Source organism: Priapulus caudatus, unplaced genomic scaffold (assembly GCF_000485595.1).
Source record: "Priapulus caudatus unplaced genomic scaffold, Priapulus_caudatus-5.0.1 Scaffold194, whole genome shotgun sequence".
Taxonomy (NCBI): Eukaryota; Metazoa; Priapulida; class Priapulimorpha; order Priapulimorphida; family Priapulidae; genus Priapulus; species Priapulus caudatus.
The window spans coordinates 170,435-190,331 of NW_014577255.1; the positions used below are offsets into that span (position 1 = coordinate 170,435).

The following is a 19,897-nucleotide window of genomic DNA, read 5'->3' on the forward strand; positions in this document are numbered from 1 at the left end:
AACACGCACGATGTATTACAAAAACACGTAGAAATTAAATACTGTACAAAAGCAGCACAAAAGACATATCTGTACTAGCATATAGTGACGACGCATTACCACTGTCTGAAGTATATGATATCGTGTAAATCCTGCTACAATGCTCGTTACGTCACTCCTCTCAACAATCGGCCAGCACGTAGACACGTTTACCGGCTACAGCCCCCTACCACGTACTGACAAGCGCACCTCGCCAACGCAGGCGACAGTGACTTTGTAAGGCGGGTGCTCGGTGGCAGTAGATCGCCCTAACTACACATATAAACTCGAGCAAACGATATAGATATGTACTGGGGTCGTATTATGCCGTGTCAGGGAGATGCTGGCACGCTACGCTCACAGAAGACGCACACACGCACGCACGCACGTACGCAGACGCGCACGCACGCACGCACGTATGCAGATGCGTGTGTGCGCACGTACGCAGACGCACGCGCACGCATCGACGATAGAACGCACGTACGCACGTACGCAGACACGCACATACGCAGACGCGCGCGCGCACCGACGATAGCGCGCACGCGCGCACGTACGCAGACGCGCACGCACGCACGCACGCACGTACGTAGACGCGTGCGCGCGCACCGACGCTAGAACGCGCGCACGTACGCAGACGCTTACGCACGCACGTACGTAGACGCGTGCGCGCGCACCGACGATAGAACGCACGCACGCACTTACGTACGCACGTACGCAGACGCACGCGCGCTGACGCCAGAACGCATGCACGCATGCGTGCAGGAAGACGCACGCGGAGAATTGCTATTACAGTGCACTCCTGTCGTTGTGACAAACTCGCGCATGCGACTGCTCCACTTACCAATGATAGTTTGCAAGACAACCGTTGACCATTATACATTATGTTTATACTTTATGTATTTAGTCGTTATGGTAGCGATTCTGCTTGAGATTCATTTCTATGACGTCATGAGAATAAATTATTATAAGAAAGGCCACTGTTAGCACTACATGCGATCTAGACGTGTAGGACCTGTCGGAGTCACAAGCTGAATGGCCGTGTGGGTGGCAAATATTTACGAATGCAACAACACCGGCTGCCCTGTCCGTCGTGACATTCAACCATCGCAGCCTAAGCACGTGTAGCGTGCTGCCGTGCAGCAGTGAGGACAACTCGTAGCAGTAGAGACAACTCACTTTTAAACTGAGCTAGAATCAAAGCATCACTCCCCAGCACGTCCGTCTTGCAATTCCGAAATCCTTCTCATTGTCACGACCGACCGCTCTTGCTGATGAATTCGTCTGCTAGCAACCACTCCCCCCTTTCATAGCTACTGCCCACTACTCTCCCGACCACCACCCACGCCCACTTAGTTAAGGCCTGCGACCCCTTATCCACTGCCTGGTGTTGTCGTAGTGGTTTTCGCCTGCTGCTACCATCCGTGGCATTACCCCACGGATTGCAAACCCGCAGGCAGCTACCTGTTGTTGTAGCTGCTGTTGATTGTGACAATGTGATGGTGACTATAGAGTAGTTTGACCTTGTAGAGTAGCTTGACCTTGCAGGGTAGCTTGACCTTCTAGAGCAGCTTGACCTTGTAGAGTAGCGTGACCTTGTAGTGCAGTTTCACCTTGCAGAGCAGCTTGACCTTGCAGAGTAGTTTGACCATCTAGAGCAGCTTGACCTTCTAGAGCAGCTTGACCTTGTAGAGCAGCTTGACCTTGTAGAGCAGCTTGACCTTCCAGAGCAGCTTGACCTTGTAGAGCAGCTTGACCTTCTAGAGCAGCTTGACCTTGTAGAGCAGCTTGACCTTGTAGAGCAGCTTGACCTTCCAGAGCAGCTTGACCTTGTAGAGCAGCTTGACCTTGTAGAGCAGCTTGACCTTCCAGAGCAGCTTGACCTTCTAGAGCAGCTTGACCTTGTAGGCGCGCCGCCAGATCTCGACGAGGCAGACGGTCGAGTGGAAGCGATAGAAGATGGTGAGCGGCACGACGACGGCGCTGATGATCGTCCACGGCACAAAGCCGAAGAAGCGCAGCTGCACGGGGTTCTCGAGCGCGCGCCGCGGCTCGAACGTGTTGATCGCCCACATCGCCACGTTGCACATGAGCAGGAAGGTGACGAGCTCGCGGCCCGGCTTGCGCGTCTCGTGCTCGGCGCGGCACGAGTGGCGGCGCGACGCGTCGACGACGAACATCGTCTGCAGCGTCGCCTGCACGACGACAAGCACGGACGCGACGAGGATGCACATCGACTGCCACGTCTCCGGCTCCTGCATGCGCGCGAGGAAGTCGGCTGCGAGCGCGCCGCCGCCGTCGCCGTCGTCGCCGCCGCCGAACAGGCCGTGGTGGCTGGCGACGATGCCGACGAGCGCGTACGCGTACACGCCGACGACGCTCGCGTAGAGCAGCGCGTGGTCGAGCACGGCGCTGAAGTGCGCGTCGAAGCGCAGGCCCTGCGTGCGCAGGAACGCCGACACGACGAACACGGTCGCGACGAGGTAGAGCAGGATCTCGAACGAGTGCGAGGCAAGCACGCCGTACGCGCCGTACTCCGCGCTGCCGACGAGCACGAAGAAGAGAATCAGCGAGATGATCGCGAGCACGACGACGAAGATGCCGCAGAAGAGGCCCTTGTTCGTGCTGTGGCAGTCGGTGCGGTACTCCTCCTTCGACGTGCACTCGCTGTCTTCGTCGTCGTCGTCGGACGCGCCGCCGCCGCTGCCGCGGTCCACCGTCACGAGGCTGTCGATGTTGCTCCACATGGCGAGGAGGATCGCGGAGACGATGATGCAGTGTTCGACGAGCAGCGGGTACAGGTAGGGAGCCGTGTCCTCGATGATCGTGCCCATTATCGGGTGTATCACGCAGTCGTCACGCATCTCCCACGGCGCGAGGTCGTGCTGCGCCGCCACCATGCCAGCGCCACCTGCCAACGTAAGAGATGCCAAGTGTGAGATATCCGACGCTCAGTGACAGAGACGACAATGACAACGGTAATAGCGAGGACTACGATGGTAACAACAACAAAAACAACAACAATGAGGATGATGATGATGATGGCAATGACATATAATAATAATAATTTTCGTGTGCCCACTGGTCTAGTGAAGAGATTCACAGTTATTTATGCAGGTTGGCCGCGTGCAGGTCTCTCTTCTGAACAGGCCGTTTCCACCACTCACATCTGCTTTTTGGCTGAGTGTGTACCACTTTCAGAGTCTCTTGTGTATGACCCGGCCGGGTCGACCGCCCCAACCTTCCACATGCGAGGCGAGCACTCTCTACCAATTGAGCCTGGCAGGACTAGGCAATGACAACAACAATGATCATGATGATGGTGACGACAACAACAATGATGATGACAATGCCAATAACAACAACAATGGCAATAATTACATGAAACTTAAAGTCTGGAATCTGTGAACGAGAGATGGTGCGCTACGCCTAAATGATCGGCCATTTTCGTTTTGCCGAATTATCAGCCGCAAAATAAACAATAAAATATTCCAGTCAAACTACTGTAACAAGAATCTAAAACCATAGTTAGTACACGTATTATAAATTTGATTTGTAGGTTGTTAAGCAGTTAGACGAAATAAACGTAATAGGACGTTGTCTTCTCCCATAGAGTAAAACACTGTATGCAATTTTGAAACGATTGGGCGTCCGAAAGCGTTCTTGAGTTATCGTTGATCGTAGCGACACTGAAATGCATACGTGAAAATTGGCCAAAATCTAGACGACAATGTTGCATACTTAAAAAAAAATAATCAAAACACCGTTGTGATTATGTTTTGGGGCCAGTCCTGCATTCATTTCACAATACTAGAAATGAGCAAAATCTGTTGAACGCTGAACTGACTTATGGCCATTTCCATTTTAACTGGCCAAAAAGTGGACGTGGCATCGACATGTAGGTAACTGGCGTGCTCCAAAATAGGACGTTCAATGCCACTCCCATAGGAAGCTAAACCCCTATATGGCAATTTGAAACATGTGTGGTCAAACGGTTCTTGAGTTATCGTTGACGTAGCCAAATGTTGACGGACGGAACAGACGGACGCTACCGACGCGCGACACCCATGAGGCAATACGCTCCATCTTGAACGATGTCAAGGCGAGCTAAAAATAACAACTACGCATCACCAAAAAAAAAACTTGAGTGAAGCAGTTGAACAAGTAAACGTATCTCAAACACACCTAAGTAAGCCTATCACATTGAATGCAACAGATGGTTAAATACCCACAGGGCATAATAGGGCGGGAGAATTCGATATCGCAGACAACATGTCTACCTAGAACTGCCTTGACCCACGTGTCGGTCATTCTTCTTACCTAGAGGAGCCTCGACCCCTGAGTCGTTGCCGTTTGCCGGCTCAATCATGGTCGCGGTGACAGTCTCAACCTCTGGCTGGTTCAGACGTTTGAAGTTGACAGCGTGTACGATCTCCTTTATCGTCCAGCCAATCCACACACACAGGTTGGTCGCTGCCATGTGCATCAGCCCAAAACGTGCCACTCCCTTGTACTGGTGCACTGCCATCTGTTGGGGGAAAGAGGAATATTAAACAAGGAACGCTTGCTATGGACTCTTTCCTTGTGACCTTCACCGAACATTCACGGTTTTCACATTATTGCGCTTCCTCTCAGCTGGAACATATATAATACATACTGCACCTAGCACGCCTACGAGAATATGAGTGCTTATTGAACTCAACGACCTAGCTTTAGGGTTAGCACTAAGGTATTGTGTTGGATTAAGATTGGGTTAGGGATAGGATTAGCATTAGGGTTAGAGTTAGGGTTAGGTCAAGTGTTAAGGTTGGAGTTAGACATAGTATTAGGGTTGGAGGTAGGGTCAGAGCTAGGGTTAGGGTTAGGGTTGCTCCCCACCCGTGGTCTACACCTCATACACTTACCTTCGCATTGAGGAAGATGAAGTACAGTTGGAAGAAGAAGAACACCATGAGTGCGATGGGCGTGATGCCACGCATCAGGTTGAAGCAGTCCGAATTGTGCTGGATCTCAAAGAACTGTCCGAACCGCAGCCCGCTGAAGATCATGCTGCCGACGCCGAACACTGGAACACGCGCACGAGTACAACGTCACGCAAACGCGAGTACGACGGAGTACACAACTTGATGGAGATTAGTTATGTTGTGCCGTAGCGATACTTTCTGAGAGATCCTCAGTACTGTGAGCTACAAACGTGAGCATAGGCAAACGTCCGGTGCAATGGTTTATGTGAGCAATGTGGCGCGACACGTACCGACAGCGCCTACTCTCATGTAGAAGCTACCCGTGTGCAGCGTGTCGTCGTTGGTGTCAACCTTCTTGACACCCTGCGGCGTGATCTCGAACGTCTCTGAGCGGCAAGGGATCGCCGAGCGCCGGTAGCTGCTCGTCTTGCTGCTGCGCACCAGATACAGGTAGACATAGACGAGGAAGAGGATGCTGAATCCATACAGGTACACGTAGAAGCCCTGCGACACAGAAGTGTAAACATGAACATAGATAAAAACATAAACATGACCATGAATATAAATATAAATGTGATTATAAATATAAATATGAACGTGAATATAACTATGATTATAAATATAAATATAATGGATAGACACGTGATAATTAAAAATAAATGAACGGGCTAGGTAGTGTACCCTAGTTAACACCTACAAATATTGCTGCAGAGAGAGATATTAGCTGAGCCAGATATATCACACTGGGTATCTTCATCACATGATGTGTGCATGTGTGCGTGTGTGCGTGTATGCGCGTGTGCGTGTGTGCGCGTGTGCGTGCGCGTGTATCTGCGTGTGTATGCATCCATGTGTCTGTGTGCGTGCGTTCGTACATATTATACTCAATCACAGTAAAATTGTAATAGCAATTTAATTTATTTTATTTTAATGTAATTTTAAAAGCGCATAAGCGTTTACAGTTCGTCATTTTGAATAGATACACGTGCCTTACAGGCAACAAAGGCTCTTCATGCCCGTTCATTGTCCTTAGCACACCACACTTGGCTCATGCAAGCCACACGGACCTCTGCCAGTGCCAAGCCATGCAGGCACACTGACACCACGTAGTAAGCAGCAATCTCTGTCAATGCTGAGCCAGAACACGACACACCACACCTCCCTAGTAAAGCCAGCAATCTCTGTCAATTGGCTGAGCCAGACAGACACACCAACCTCCTAGGTAAGACAGCGAATCTCTATCAATGCTGAGCCAGACAGACAAACCCACTCCCTGTAAGGACAAGGAATCTCTGCCAATTGATGAACCAGACAGACACATCCACTTCCTATATTTAAGACAGGAATCTCTGTACAATGCTGGCCGGACAGACCACCCACTCCCTAGTAATCAGTTAATCTCTGTCAATGCTGAGCCAGACAGACAACACCCACCTCCTATTAGTAAGGAACAGGAATCTCTGTCAAGTGCTGGAGGCGAAGAACACAACCCACCTCCGAGTAAGCCAGTAATCTCTGTACAATTGACTGAGCAGACAGACACATCAACCTCCCTAATAGACCAAGACAGGAATCTCTGTCAATGCTGCAGCCAGACAAGACACACCCACCTCCCTAGTAAGCCAGCAATCGTATGTCAAATACTGAGCCGACATCACACCCACCTCCTAGTAAGACATGGAATCTCTTATAGCAATGCTGAGCCAGAGCAGAAACACCCGCCTCCCTAGTAAGACGGAATCTCTTCCAATGCTGAACCAGACAGACATCAATCCCCTCCCTATAGTAGACAGATCTCTGTCATGCTAGCCAGACAAACACACCCACCTCCCTAGTAAGCCAGTTAATCTCTTGTCAATGCTGAGCAACAGACAACACCACCTCACCTATTAGGTAAGACAGGAATCTCTTGTCAATGCTGAGCCTAGCCAGGACAACCACCCACTCCCTAGTAAGCAGTCAATCTCTGTCAATGCTGAGCAGACAGACACATCCACTCCCTCTATAGAAGACAGGAATCTCTGTTCATGCTGAGCAGACAGACCACCCACCTCCTAGTAGACAGGAATCTCTGTCCCAATGCTGAGCCAGACAAGACACACCAGCCTCCTATAAGACAGGAATCTCTGTCAAGGCTGGCCGGACAGACACACCCACATCCCTGTAAAGACAAGGAATCTCTGTCAATGCTGAGCCAGACAGGAGCCACACACTCCCTAGTCAAGCATAATCTCTGGCTCAATTGCTGAGCAGACAGACACACCCACCATCCCGTATAGTAAGACAGGACATCTCTGTCAATGCTGAGCCAGACAGACACAACCACCTCCCTAGTTACAGCCAGTAATCTCTGTCAATTGCTAGCAGGACAGACACATCCAACCTCCCTATAGTAAGACAAGGAATCTCTGTCCACAATGCTGAAGCCGAAGACACGCCCCTCCCTAGTAACGGCCAGCAATCTATGTCAATTACTGAGCCAGACAGTCACACCCCAGCCTCCTAGTAAGACAGGAATCTCTTAGTCAATGCTTGAGCAGACAGACACACTCACATCCCTAGATAAGGACAGAATCTCTGTCCATGCTAGCCGACAGACACACCACACTCACCTTAGTAAGACAGGAATCTCTGTTCCATTGCTGAGCCAGACAGGCACACCCACCTCCCTAGTAAGCAGGCATCTTGTCAATGCTGAGCCAGACAGACACACCCCAGCTCCTAGTAAGGACAGGATCTCTGTCAATTTGCTTGAAGCAGGACAGACACACCCCCTCCTAGTAAGGAGCAATCTCTGTCACATGTGAGCCAGACAGACACACCCACACCTCCTAGTAAGACAGCAATCTCTGTTCACATGCTGAGCCAGACAGACACACCACACGCTACCTAGTAAGCAGCAATCTCTGTCAATGACTGACGCCATGACAGACAGCCACCCACTCGACTAGTAAGCCAGCAATCTCTGTCAATGCTGAGCCAGACAGACACACACCTCCTAGTAAGCAGCAATCTCTGCTCAATGCTGAGCCATACAGATGCACACCACCGTCCCTAGTAAGACACGCAATCTCTGTCAATTGCTTGAGCCAACAGACACACCCATCCTCCCTAGATTACAGCAGCAATCTCTATCAATGCTGCAGCCAGACAACACACACCACCTCCCTAGATAAGAAGGAAATCTCTGTCAATGCTGAGCAATACATGACACACCACCTCCTAGTAAGCCCAGCCAATCTTGTCAATGCTGAGACAGACAAGAGCCACTCACCTATCCTAGCAAGCAGCGAATCCTCTGTCATGCTGATCCAGCCAGACACACCACCTCCCTTAGTCAAGGACAGGAATCTCTGTCAATGGCTGAGCCAGACAGACACACCCACCTCCCTAGTAAGACTAGCAATCTCTGTCAATGTGAGCCCAGACAGACACACCCACCTTCCCATATAGTAGAAAAAAAAATCTTCTGTCAATGCTGAGCCAGGCAGACACACCTCACCTCCCTAGTAAACAGCAATCTCTGTCATGCTGAAGCAGCAGACATACCACGCCTAGTAAGCCAGCAATCTCTGTCAATGCTGATGCCAGAACAGGACACACACCTCCCTAGTAGGACAGCAATCTCTGTCACTGCTGAGGCCAGGGACAGGACACACCCACCTCCTAGTAAGCCAGCAACTCTGTCACAATGCTGAGCAGGACAGACCACCACCTCCCTAGTAGAGCAATCTCTCGTACAGTGCTGAAGCCATACAGGACACACCCACCTCCCTAGTAAAGACAGGAATCATCTGTAATGCTGAGCAGACAGACACACCCACCTCTCCATCAGTAAAGACAGGAATCTCTGTCAATGCTGAGCCAGACAACCAACCACCTCCCTTAGTAAGACTAGCAATCTCTGTCAATGCTGAGCCAGACAGCACACCCACCTCCTAGTATGCGCAGCAATCTGCTGTCAATGCTGAGCCAGACAGGACACAACACCTCCCTAGTAAGACAAGACTCTCTTCGCAATGCTGAGCCAGACAGAACACCCACCTTCCCTAGTAAGCCAGCAATCTCTGTCAATGCTGAGCCAGACAGACACACCCACCTCCCTAGTAAGCCAGCAATCTCTGTCAATGCTGAGCCAGACAGACACACCCACCTCCCTAGTAAGACAGGAATCTCTGTCAATGCTGAGCCAGACAGACACACCCACCTCCCTAGTAAGCCAGCAATCTCTGTCAATGCTCAGCCAGACAGACACACTCACCTCCCTAGTCGGATAAAGAACCGTGAAGCGAATCTCACCTCGTAGAAGTAGATGTCGATCTTGTTGGTCATGATCTCAGCGATGGGAAGCACCGTGCCCATGCTGATGATGAGCAGTCCATAGAGCAGGCTCAGGGTCCTCCACAGAGACACGCTGCAACGAGCAAACCTCACTCTCAATACACTGACGCGGAAGATATCGGCAGAGGTGGCTGCAAATAGTAACCAAAGTTATTTCGGCATCTATTAGGACCGGAACTATTTATATTGACTACTATCATAGGCTTCGTACGATTTGTGCCCGTTAAACATTTACGTAAGACGTCACTAGGTGGCACTGTGATCACTCTGACTACATTGCCGTCGCACAGCACATTGAAAGTTTGCCGTGCATTACTGCAACACGAAATCACGATTACGGTGTTTAATCGGCTAGCTAATTCATTAGTAGAGTGTATTGTTAAGCAAATTCGCACTCGTTTTTAACAGCGGATTAGATTTATCTAATAACTACGTCATGTCTCTAATGTCAACGGTTATAAGGCTAAAACGAAATTCACGAAAGTCAATGCAGTATTGTTAAGTGAGATTCAACTCGCTAACCATATACGGGATCAACAGGTAATATAATTAATATAAAACGTAATGTAATATAAATAATGAAAAAACATGCATTCTTTTTACATTCGTTTTAATTCATACAGACGTTTGAATTAATACAGTCGTTGTATAGACCAGATGCTATACGTGGACATTAAATACAGTGTTGTCAGTGATATTGATGCCACAGAAGGAAGGCATCGGAATGTGCAGTATGTAGTGTGATTCCATCTCCTGTCAACGAGCTGTGCGTATATAAGAAATTCAGTGCTGCGTGTGGTGCCGTCGAGTCAGACGCGTACGAGTAGAGCAAGTGCCGTGTGTAGTCAAGATCTAACCACAGCTTACCACGCCCACCGTAACACACTATCACACACACAAAACAGCATACACACACACACGACCACGCACATCACACACGCGACGCACACACGCACGCATGCCCACACATGGCCGGCCCGCCGTCAGCCACGCAGCTGCACACGACGCACGCCACGCATCGCAATCCACGTCTACGCACGCACACAACAGCATACACACACATATGCACACACAACACACACAACACACACACACACACACACACACACATCACACACACACACACTACCACACACACACACAAACCTGCGTCTATCCACGGGCTATCGTCTGGCTGGCTTAACACCTATTACCCACAATATTCTAAAATACCCACACCATCCACACCTATTACCCACCACACTACCTCCACACCCATCCACACCTATTACCCACCACACTACCTCCACACCCATCCACACCTATTACCCACCACACTACCTCCACACCCATCCCACACCTATTTAGCCCACCACTATACCTTCAGCACCCATCCACCACGCTATTACCACGGTACATACCTCCACACCCATCCACACCTATTACCCACCACACTACCTCCACACCCATCCACACCTATTACCCACCACACTACTGCCACACCGCATCCAGCAACTATTACCCACCACACTTACCTCCACACCCATCTCATACACCTATTTACCCACCATCACTACCCCACTAACCCATCCACAGGCTATTTACCCACCACACTACTCCACACCATCCATCACCTATTACCCACCACACTACCTCCACACCACCACATACCTCCACAGCCCATCCTACATCGCTATTACCCACCACACTCCCTTCCACATCCATCTCACACCTATTTACCCACCACAACTACCTCCACACCCATCCACACCTATTACCCACTCACGCTACCTTCCACGACCCATCCACACCTAGTTACCCACCACACTCCCTCTCACCCACCCACACTATACCCATCACCACTACCTCCACACCCACCCACCTATTACCAACCACACTTACCTCCACACCCTATCCACACCTATTACCCACCACACTACTCCACAGCCCATCCACACCTATTACCTCACCACCACTACCTCCACACCCATCCACACCTATTAACCCACCAACACTTACATCCACACCCATCCACACCTATTACCCACCACGCGTGTCCACGGCCGCTTCACCCCACTCCTCCCGCAAATTCACGCAGAAATATTAACCCGATGCCGAAGCCGTATAATTGGTGCAATTCGCCGGCAAACCGTCGACGGACCTGTTTGCGTAAACCCAGCCCCGCCCCCGCCGCCCCCGCAGCCACGGCCACCGCCGCAGCTTCGCATGCAGTATGAATGCGAGCGCACGCCGCGTACGCTTCTCACATTACCGCGGAGCAGGCGAGAGCCCGCATTTCGATCGAACGCGTGATGGCGACGTATCGCCTCCGCTCTGCATTGAAAGCTGCTGAATTATGCGCAGAGTTTCTCATCACGTTCATTCCTAATTCATCGGCGCAAAAGAAATCGCTGCACGCGCGCCCTCGTGCGCGAATAATATTCACCGAGAGTCTCTCGCGGGAGCCGCCCCACATTAACGCAGACGTTAAACAACAGCGGCACCCCCCCTCCCTCCGCCACGGCCGCGAGCTGTGAAGCGCTAAGCTCTGCAGACGACCGTAGTTAACCAGCATGCTTCCTGCTGCTGCTGCGGGCTCCGTCGCGGCATTCACTCGCACCACCGCTGCTTTGCGCGCGTTAATGGCAACTCATGGAATTTTCATGCGGCTTCCCTGTTGAATGCGATTTCGAATCGGCGTTTGCCCTCGCCGCGGTATACGCGTGCAGCACGACGGTAACTTAATACGACTAGACAGATAGCAGTTGCAGCCGGGATCGCCGCGCGCTGATTCCTTACAGCAAGATATTCCAGTCCAGCAGTGCCTCGCTCCCCCTAAGCTCCCCTGAATGATTGCTCGCTGCTCATCAACGCGTAAGATCGAAAAGCCAATCGAAATCGTAATGAAATTAAGCCAAGTAAGCTCGGGCCCCAAGCGCTCCTGCATATAGTCGCTTACCGTGCAGATGGCGCCACGAGCACCTCGTGCAAAGGTGGCGCTATGAGCCGCACGCACGAAGTTGGCGCCACCAAGAGCGCGAATAAATATGGCGCCACCAACAGCGCGAATAAAGGTGGCGGCACAAGCAGTCCACACAACAGTGGCGCCGCCGCTGCAATCTTATCAGCGCAGCCGTGCATACAACATCTCAAAACGCATGCGGAGAAGGTGAGCAAGGTGAAAGAAACACTACACCAGCCGCAAGCAGCACACACACACAGACAGCTACAGGTCGTGTCACGAACAGGACACACGTCCAGTGCCATCACCATCACCAGTGTTCGGGGTTAGTGGCGCGGGTGGTGATGTAGGCAGAGAGTGGGGGGAGCATTCGACATCACCATCACCAGTGTTCGGGGTTAGTGGCACGGGTGGTGATGTAGGCAGAGAGTGGGGGGAGCATTCGCACAGATTTACCTTGAGGAATGCCGTACTCGTTCAACTGCTTGTTTTCTGAGTAGTAGCAAAGAGAAGCACAGAGTTAATAGAATGGCGCAACAGAGCGCAGCGAGACTGGACAGTTAACATAAGCTGAAGACAACGGAAATGACCACGTATATACACATATAATGCATGCAAAATTATACTCTGGAAATTGACTTGAATGAAAGCGGAGTCCAAGTTCAATATATTAAGACCTTAAGCATTACTAAATACCTAGTCATACTTTTATTTAAAAAAACCAATGATATGATGGCAATTCGTAGTTCACATTTAATATGAATATAAACACGGTATAGGTGCTAGTCAGTGCGGAAGACGTGCCACCACTTACTGTGGCAAATATATGTAGTTCATAATAGAGATAGTTTCTCGCTAACATCAAACTACATGATTCGGATTTGTAACAATTGGCTGGAAAGAAAGAAAATGCGCTTGGAAATTTTATTTCTGCAATTCAAAAGTTTTACGCATTGCTTGAAAAATTTCCTGCTGGGTAGCATGCGTGTTAATAAAACAGTGAACCGATAGAAAACGCACGACGGATAAATACGTACACAGATCAAATATAGCGAACGTGACGAGGTAAACGGCCACTTAAGTTACCAACGCGGCAGGCTTAATTACAATACATATTCCTATACTAATATGAAAAAGCACTAAGTTCAAATTAAAAAATACCTCGAAGCTCTCTTATAATAATATAGGGAAACAATAGCTGTAAAAACGTCCGTAAAGGTAACAGTCTCAATCAATAAAAAACCTTACATAATTAGTTTAAGTAATTTTTGCGTCAAACACCTACGCATCATATAGTTGCCAGCGTATGCTCTAATTTCACGTGCACTAGGAAAGCTGAGTAAGTTGAGAATTGCCGCTACACGTACGATGTGTGTAATCTATTCACACAGCTTCCGCATCAAGACTTTGCTGTCACGAAATTGGTCACCTCCGCAACAGCAGCGTCTTGATCCGGAAGCAATTAAGCCGACCGAAAGACAGCAGAGAAAAGAAGCAGAGAATGCTAGAAGTACCTTGGAGACAGACTGGTCTCGATAAGATGTCTGAAAAGCAGAAGATAGTGAGAGAAAGACGCACAGCACGCAGAGACGGCAGCGGGCGGTGTGAATGCAGGGGATATAAAGCAAGAGTCGACAGTCTACATACTGAGAGGGTTGGTGGTGAGCGAGAATGTACGAGACACATAACTCACTCGTGAGTTCGCATCTATCTGTCAGTGCATGGTTGATGGCCAGACATGCGGCAGACTCTCCTGACTAACATAACTCAACACGTGGCGAAGCCCCGCCCGTCAGCTCTGTTTAGCGGCGGCCATATTTAATATCATGTCAGTGGGGCTGAGAGGGTCTATGTCCCCCGGGGTACTGCCGGAACGTACCCTGGGTACGGTCCGGTATACCGTAACGTACCCTGGTACTATCTAATATGCCGGACCGTACCTCGCCTACTCCACTAACGAGTCTAGGGAGTCGCCAACGCCTACTCCCTAACCCGAACCCGAACCCTAATCCTAATCCTAACCCTAACCCTAATCCTAACCCTAACCATATCAAATAGTGACCAGGGTACGTTCCGGTATACCGACATACCGGCAGTACCCTGGGGGACATAGACCCTATGAGCGTCAGTGGGTAACAACGCGAGAGAAACCAACGTTCAGGTAATCCAAAATCGGGAAAAATTTATAATAGTGAAAATTCATGCGCTATGTATTTTGATGCACGAGATTGTCAAAGTCCCAAGCCCACCACCTCGCCTGCTCCTAAAGAAATTCTACCCCTTCCTTGCTCTCAACCTTTCGTCCTTACCCCTTCTCCAAACCGCTCCCTTTTCATACTACCAATCTCGTCCTTACCCTCCTCCAAACTGCTCAGCTCCCGTTCCCAACTTCATCTCTTCGTCCTCCGCTAACCCCCTAGCCCCCCTTCCCCAGTCCTTTACAACACGAATTGGAGCGATGAGCTTGACATGGCTCGTACTAAGATCTCGTAAAAGCATTTCGCAAAGAACTCGAAAAACCTTTCGGAGATAACTAAGAAATCTTCAGACCCTGGAAACGCAAACAAAGATCGCGATACATCGATAGCGCCCCCTCCCCCACCGCGCCCTCCCCCGCGCGCACCCCACCACCGCCAGCCAGGGCTTCCCCGCCTCTCCCGCGCCCTCCCCTGCGTGTACTCACTTCGCCTCCTTCGAATCCTCCTTGAAGTCCTCGTCCTTCTGTCGCGGCAGCATGGGGACGCGATCCTTGCTATCCAGGCTACAGCCGGCGGAAAAACAACAACAACAACAACACGGAAGAAATTATAGTGAGTGTGAGAGTGCCTCACGGCGCAGCCACGGTGTACGACGAACCCTTCAAGTGCGGACAATCGCCGTAAACTCTCCGCCTGCGTCTATCGGTCGCTCTCCACTCGGCTGTGAGTGAGCATCAGGGGGCTGCTCTCAGCACACACGCCGCTGTTAGCTCCAGCAGCGATTGTTTACATCAGCCCCCCCCCCGTGCTCCTCTCCCACCCAACCATTAACACTCTCGCTGCGTGAACAGGCGCTCTCTTTTCACTGTTTACAGAAACGCAGCGCGAATTTGTTTAAAAAGCGCGGATGCACGGACGCTAACGGTCTCGGCTTCCCCCTCCCCCCTTTCCCCCACTCCCCCATCTTCACCCCACCCCTACTCCCCCTCCCCTCCCCCTTCCCACTCCGCCATCCCCACCCCGCCACCCACGCGAGCAGCCGAACTGCATTAATGGCTGTTACGGAATTCATGCTCCGGGCAAGCCATCCGTTACCAGCCGCGCTCGTGTTAACTATTTACACAACTTTGACAGTCTTGTCAATTTGCTGGACTGCGTGGATTTATTTTAGCGTGCGGCGCGCGGCCAACGTACAATGCGGAAACAGCTTTATCACATAGGCACGATGGCTCCCCCTTGTGTCTGACAGCTGACGCGAGAGAGGCCAGCTGCCTGACTAAACCGAAAATTCCGACGACACATTTGCCACACCCCAATCGCGCACATTATCGCTTTCGCACATCTACAAATTCGTAATTTCCATTCGTATTTTGTATTTGTTAGTGTGCACTGTGAGTGTGTGACCTCGCAGATACAGCGAAACACATCGAGAGATAGAGACAGTAACCTTGCAGACCGCCACGCTCCTGCTTGCCCCCTCCCCCACCTCCCGCGCACCCACTACGCCCTGCTCACCTCTGATAATACTTGATGTCACCGTCTCCGATGCCCCTGTTGATGCGCTGCACCTCTCCCCCTGCCGGGTCCCGCGTGCCGTTCGCCACGGCGACCAGCTCGCGCGGCTCCCGCTGCTCCCTCTCGACCCTCATCGTGTAGGGGGCGCCGTGCTCGCCCGTGCGCGTCGTGTCGCCGCCTGGTGGCGAGTCGCGGCGCTGGGCGTCTCGCAGATTACCCGACTTAGAAGCGTTCTGCTGTAAGCAAGAGTGTAGCGTTGTTACGCCTGTAGCGTGCGCACAGAAGGAGCGCGGGATGTGCCCGACTGTTGAAGGGAGTGGAATGTGACCAGGGAGGGGGGGTGTTCATTCTCAGATCCGCGGATGAAAAAGTCCCTGATTCAGTCCCCCGAAGTTCAGTTCCCGATTAATTAAAATTGCAATTTCAGGATTTCCCGCGTCTCAATCGACTTTTATTCCTGAGCCCCGAAAAATATTTATCGGGTGTTTCCTGGTTCCCAAATAATTGAGATGGTCCAATTCCGCATCCAAGAAATAAGCGTTACCACCTCATATTGGCTTTATCGTTATCTTTTACTGACGTCTTCTAGGTATAAGTCGTCATAGGTGTCAGTAACCTCAAAACTAGGGTACCTTAGGCATGGATGTTGGTAAAGTGTAAGCTATGGTTTCAACAATTTCTGGATTATAGTAACCTGGTTGGGGGAAGGGTTGGCAACCAGGAAATTACCACATCCTAGATGGGAATGGGGGTTGTAAACATGGAAAATAGTTTATCCCAGGTTGGAATGGGGGATAAAAATCTTATGATTAGGCTATTGCTGGTAGATAAGGGGGTTGGAAACATTTAGGATAAGGTATCATAGGAGGGAAGAGTGGATGTTGGTAACCGGAAAGTCAGGGTTTCCTGGGACGGGAACGGGATCTTGGTCTCACCTATGAGCTAGCTATGTACGAGCTGTGTGGCAGGTGCTGGCTTACCTGTGAGTTAGAGCGCGAGGCTGCGCGAGGGTTGGGCTTCGGTGGGCTTGCTCTCGCACCAGAGGTGAGCGTAGGGTTCTGACCGCCTACACCCGCCGCTGTAGCAGACGTGATGCCCTTCACGGGAGGCGGACAACTGCTGGCCGCCGCCGAGCTGAGAGCTACGCAGATAACAGCAACGCACGTTCACTTACACGCGAGAGAGCATCGACGTACAGATAGAGACGCCAACAACACATCGCATCACATCGCATCGCATCGCATCACATCACACACATCGCATCGCATCGCATCGCATCGCATCGCATCGCATCACATCACATCACATCACATCACATCGCATCACATCACATCAAGAGTAAGATAATATAGGATATTATAAGATCCTATATTATCCTATAAGAATATAAGATCCTATATTATCCTATAAGAATATAAGATCCTATATTATCTTACTCCTGATCACATCACATCACATCACATCGCATCACATCGCATCACATCACATCACATCGCATCACATCACATCACATCACATCACATCACATCACATCGCATCACATCACATCACATCACATCACATCACATCACATCGCATCACATCGCATCACATCACATCACATCGCATCACATCACATCACATCACATCACATCACATCACATCGCACATCGCATCACATCACATCACATCGCATCACATCACATCACATCACATCACATCACATCACATCACATCGCATGCTTTTCGTCTGCGAGGAGCAGGGTATTATCGCATCAGTCCCCACTTTGTGATGGGATGTAATGTATTTTCGGATTGCTGCAGGATTCTAAATGCCGTATTATGAATGATGACGTGACGATAGGTTTCAAAGATGATCAAAGCATGCGCTAAGTGGAGAGGTATGCTCATGCACACGTACGCGCAGAAGACACCGTCGCTTCACGCAAACGCCACGAGCACGGCCGCACGCACGCACGCACGCACGCAAAACGCACGCACACACACACACACGCGCCAATCACGCGCCTCATGTAAGCACAAACACAACACACGCACACACACGCACGCACGCACGCACGCAGAAATATGCACGCACACAAACACGCTTACATAAAAAATACACACACGCATGCACGAGCACTTACAGAGACACAACCCCCCCCTCGCGCGACGCAGTGCTGCGTGCGTACTTACCGGGCGTGCTCGTGGCGGCGGGGGTCGGTGTCGTGTTGATGACCGGGTGAGGGCCGTGAGCCAGCACCGACGGGCCGCTCGTCGCCGCCGGCGTGACGTCACGCTGACTGATGTTCGTCGGCTTCGGCTCGACGGGCGGCTTCTCCTTCTTCAGCTGCGCCAGGTGAGCTATCGGCGTCTTCTGGCCTCCGGGTGGCACCCACCTAAAATTCATTCACCGTTAGACGACGGCCCGCTGTTGCCGAGAGGTTGTTTCACCGAGTTTCGAAATTTTTATTTTTATTTTTTTCAATCGTTTTTGTTGTCGATTGATCCTGCCGAGTTTTTTGCAGCGGGAAAATTATTAGTTTTCTTTAGGGCTTACTTGCCTAACCGGAATCGCATTGATTTGCAGAAGAAGATTTTCTTCTTGAAGATTTCAAGATACATTTCATACGGTCTGAAACCTACCCGCACTCAACGCAGGCGCGGTAAGGCGATGGAGTCGCCACGTAATATCCTAGATCACTCCTCTGCTTATGCATTTCTCACTGCGTATAATTATACGTATATCTATGCACAGGTAAGCGTTAGTGTGTAGTTGCACCCGAGTAGGCGGCACATCACAACACTCGGAAGCACGTTATATATAGATATATATGGATATACGCTGCGGGATCCACAGGTTTCAGTGGGATTCTCTGCCACTGCCGTCTCTATGTATATAACAGCTTACACTGATTGCAGCTGTGCAGCGGAAGCAGGCACACCCTCGCCGCGGGGAAGCAGCGCGCTTAGATGAAGCTGCGAAGCTCTAAGATGATCTCCTTAACAACAATTCACAACTTCTTTCGCGCGCTCACCGCTCAGACGCGCGCGCCGACACGTGGCACAAAGTACATCAACAAGCCGTACATCCGCCGATTAAAATACGGATCGAGGCAATCGGTCCGGATACGGATTCCCGGTATACGGCTAAGATGCGCGCTGCGCATCGATGACCGAGACGAATCTGAAGCCCTTCTGCCTCGAGCGGATGAGTGCGCCAGCATTCCCCGTGCTGCATCTCTCGCTACTTCTCGCTATCCCTCGCCCCGCTCGCGAGAGAGCCCCCCCCCATGCAGCCTCTTCCCTCCTACTCCTGCTATCCTAAAGTCATCAGCTTGCGGGTTTGACGCGTGTTTGTTTACGCGGTGGTTTTTGCCGCCGCGCTACTGCAGGTATTCATTAGTTCGGCACAGACACCGAATTGATGAGCAGTGAACGCAAAGGCTTTTTGCGGAAGCTGCGAGGTTGCTGGGCGGCACGGTCGTCATCTGGCGCAGAAAGACCGGCGCGGGAAAGAGAGATGTAGAGCGGCGGCGCGCGCACGTGCGTGATGCATGATGCGCGAGAATTCCGCTGCCGACGCTGACAAGGATCTTAACCCGGAAGGCGCCGGAAGCGAGCGTAGCGACGGGAGGAGTCGACAGGATGATTCCTGCACGTGTGAGCAGGGTTAGCGACCGCGGGGAGACATGCCGCCGGTGAGAGGTGCACATCATCTATGGAGCGACACAAACTCCTGAAAGGCAACCCATCCGGAATGCTTTTAACTCGGAATCACTTTCATATGCTATTTCATTAAACAGATGAAGCCATGATTCGAGCTTCGTGAACCACCCACGAAGTAAATGGCTCAAATGTTATCACGACAAGCCTACTCTTTCCATACACCAAATGTTTCTATACATTTCAGCTGTGCGATAAAAAACGTTCGATATGTCAGA

The 19,897-nt window shown here is 50.9% G+C and overlaps 1 protein-coding gene across 1 annotated transcript; it reads right to left on the reverse strand.

Annotated features, from left to right (window-relative positions):
• Window positions 1-703: 703 nt before the first annotated feature.
• On the reverse strand, window positions 704-16,074 carry LOC106807078 (otopetrin-1-like). Its single transcript, XM_014809318.1, has 8 exons — window positions 15,975-16,074; window positions 14,945-15,022; window positions 12,718-12,753; window positions 9,279-9,393; window positions 5,270-5,483; window positions 4,920-5,080; window positions 4,336-4,543; window positions 704-2,926 (listed from the first exon to the last, which is right to left on the reverse strand). The coding sequence occupies exons 2-8, from the start codon at window positions 14,995-14,997 to the stop codon at window positions 1,902-1,904; spliced, it is 1,812 nt and encodes a 603-aa protein (XP_014664804.1). The 5' UTR covers window positions 14,998-15,022; window positions 15,975-16,074; the 3' UTR covers window positions 704-1,901.
• Window positions 16,075-19,897: the final 3,823 nt, after the last annotated feature.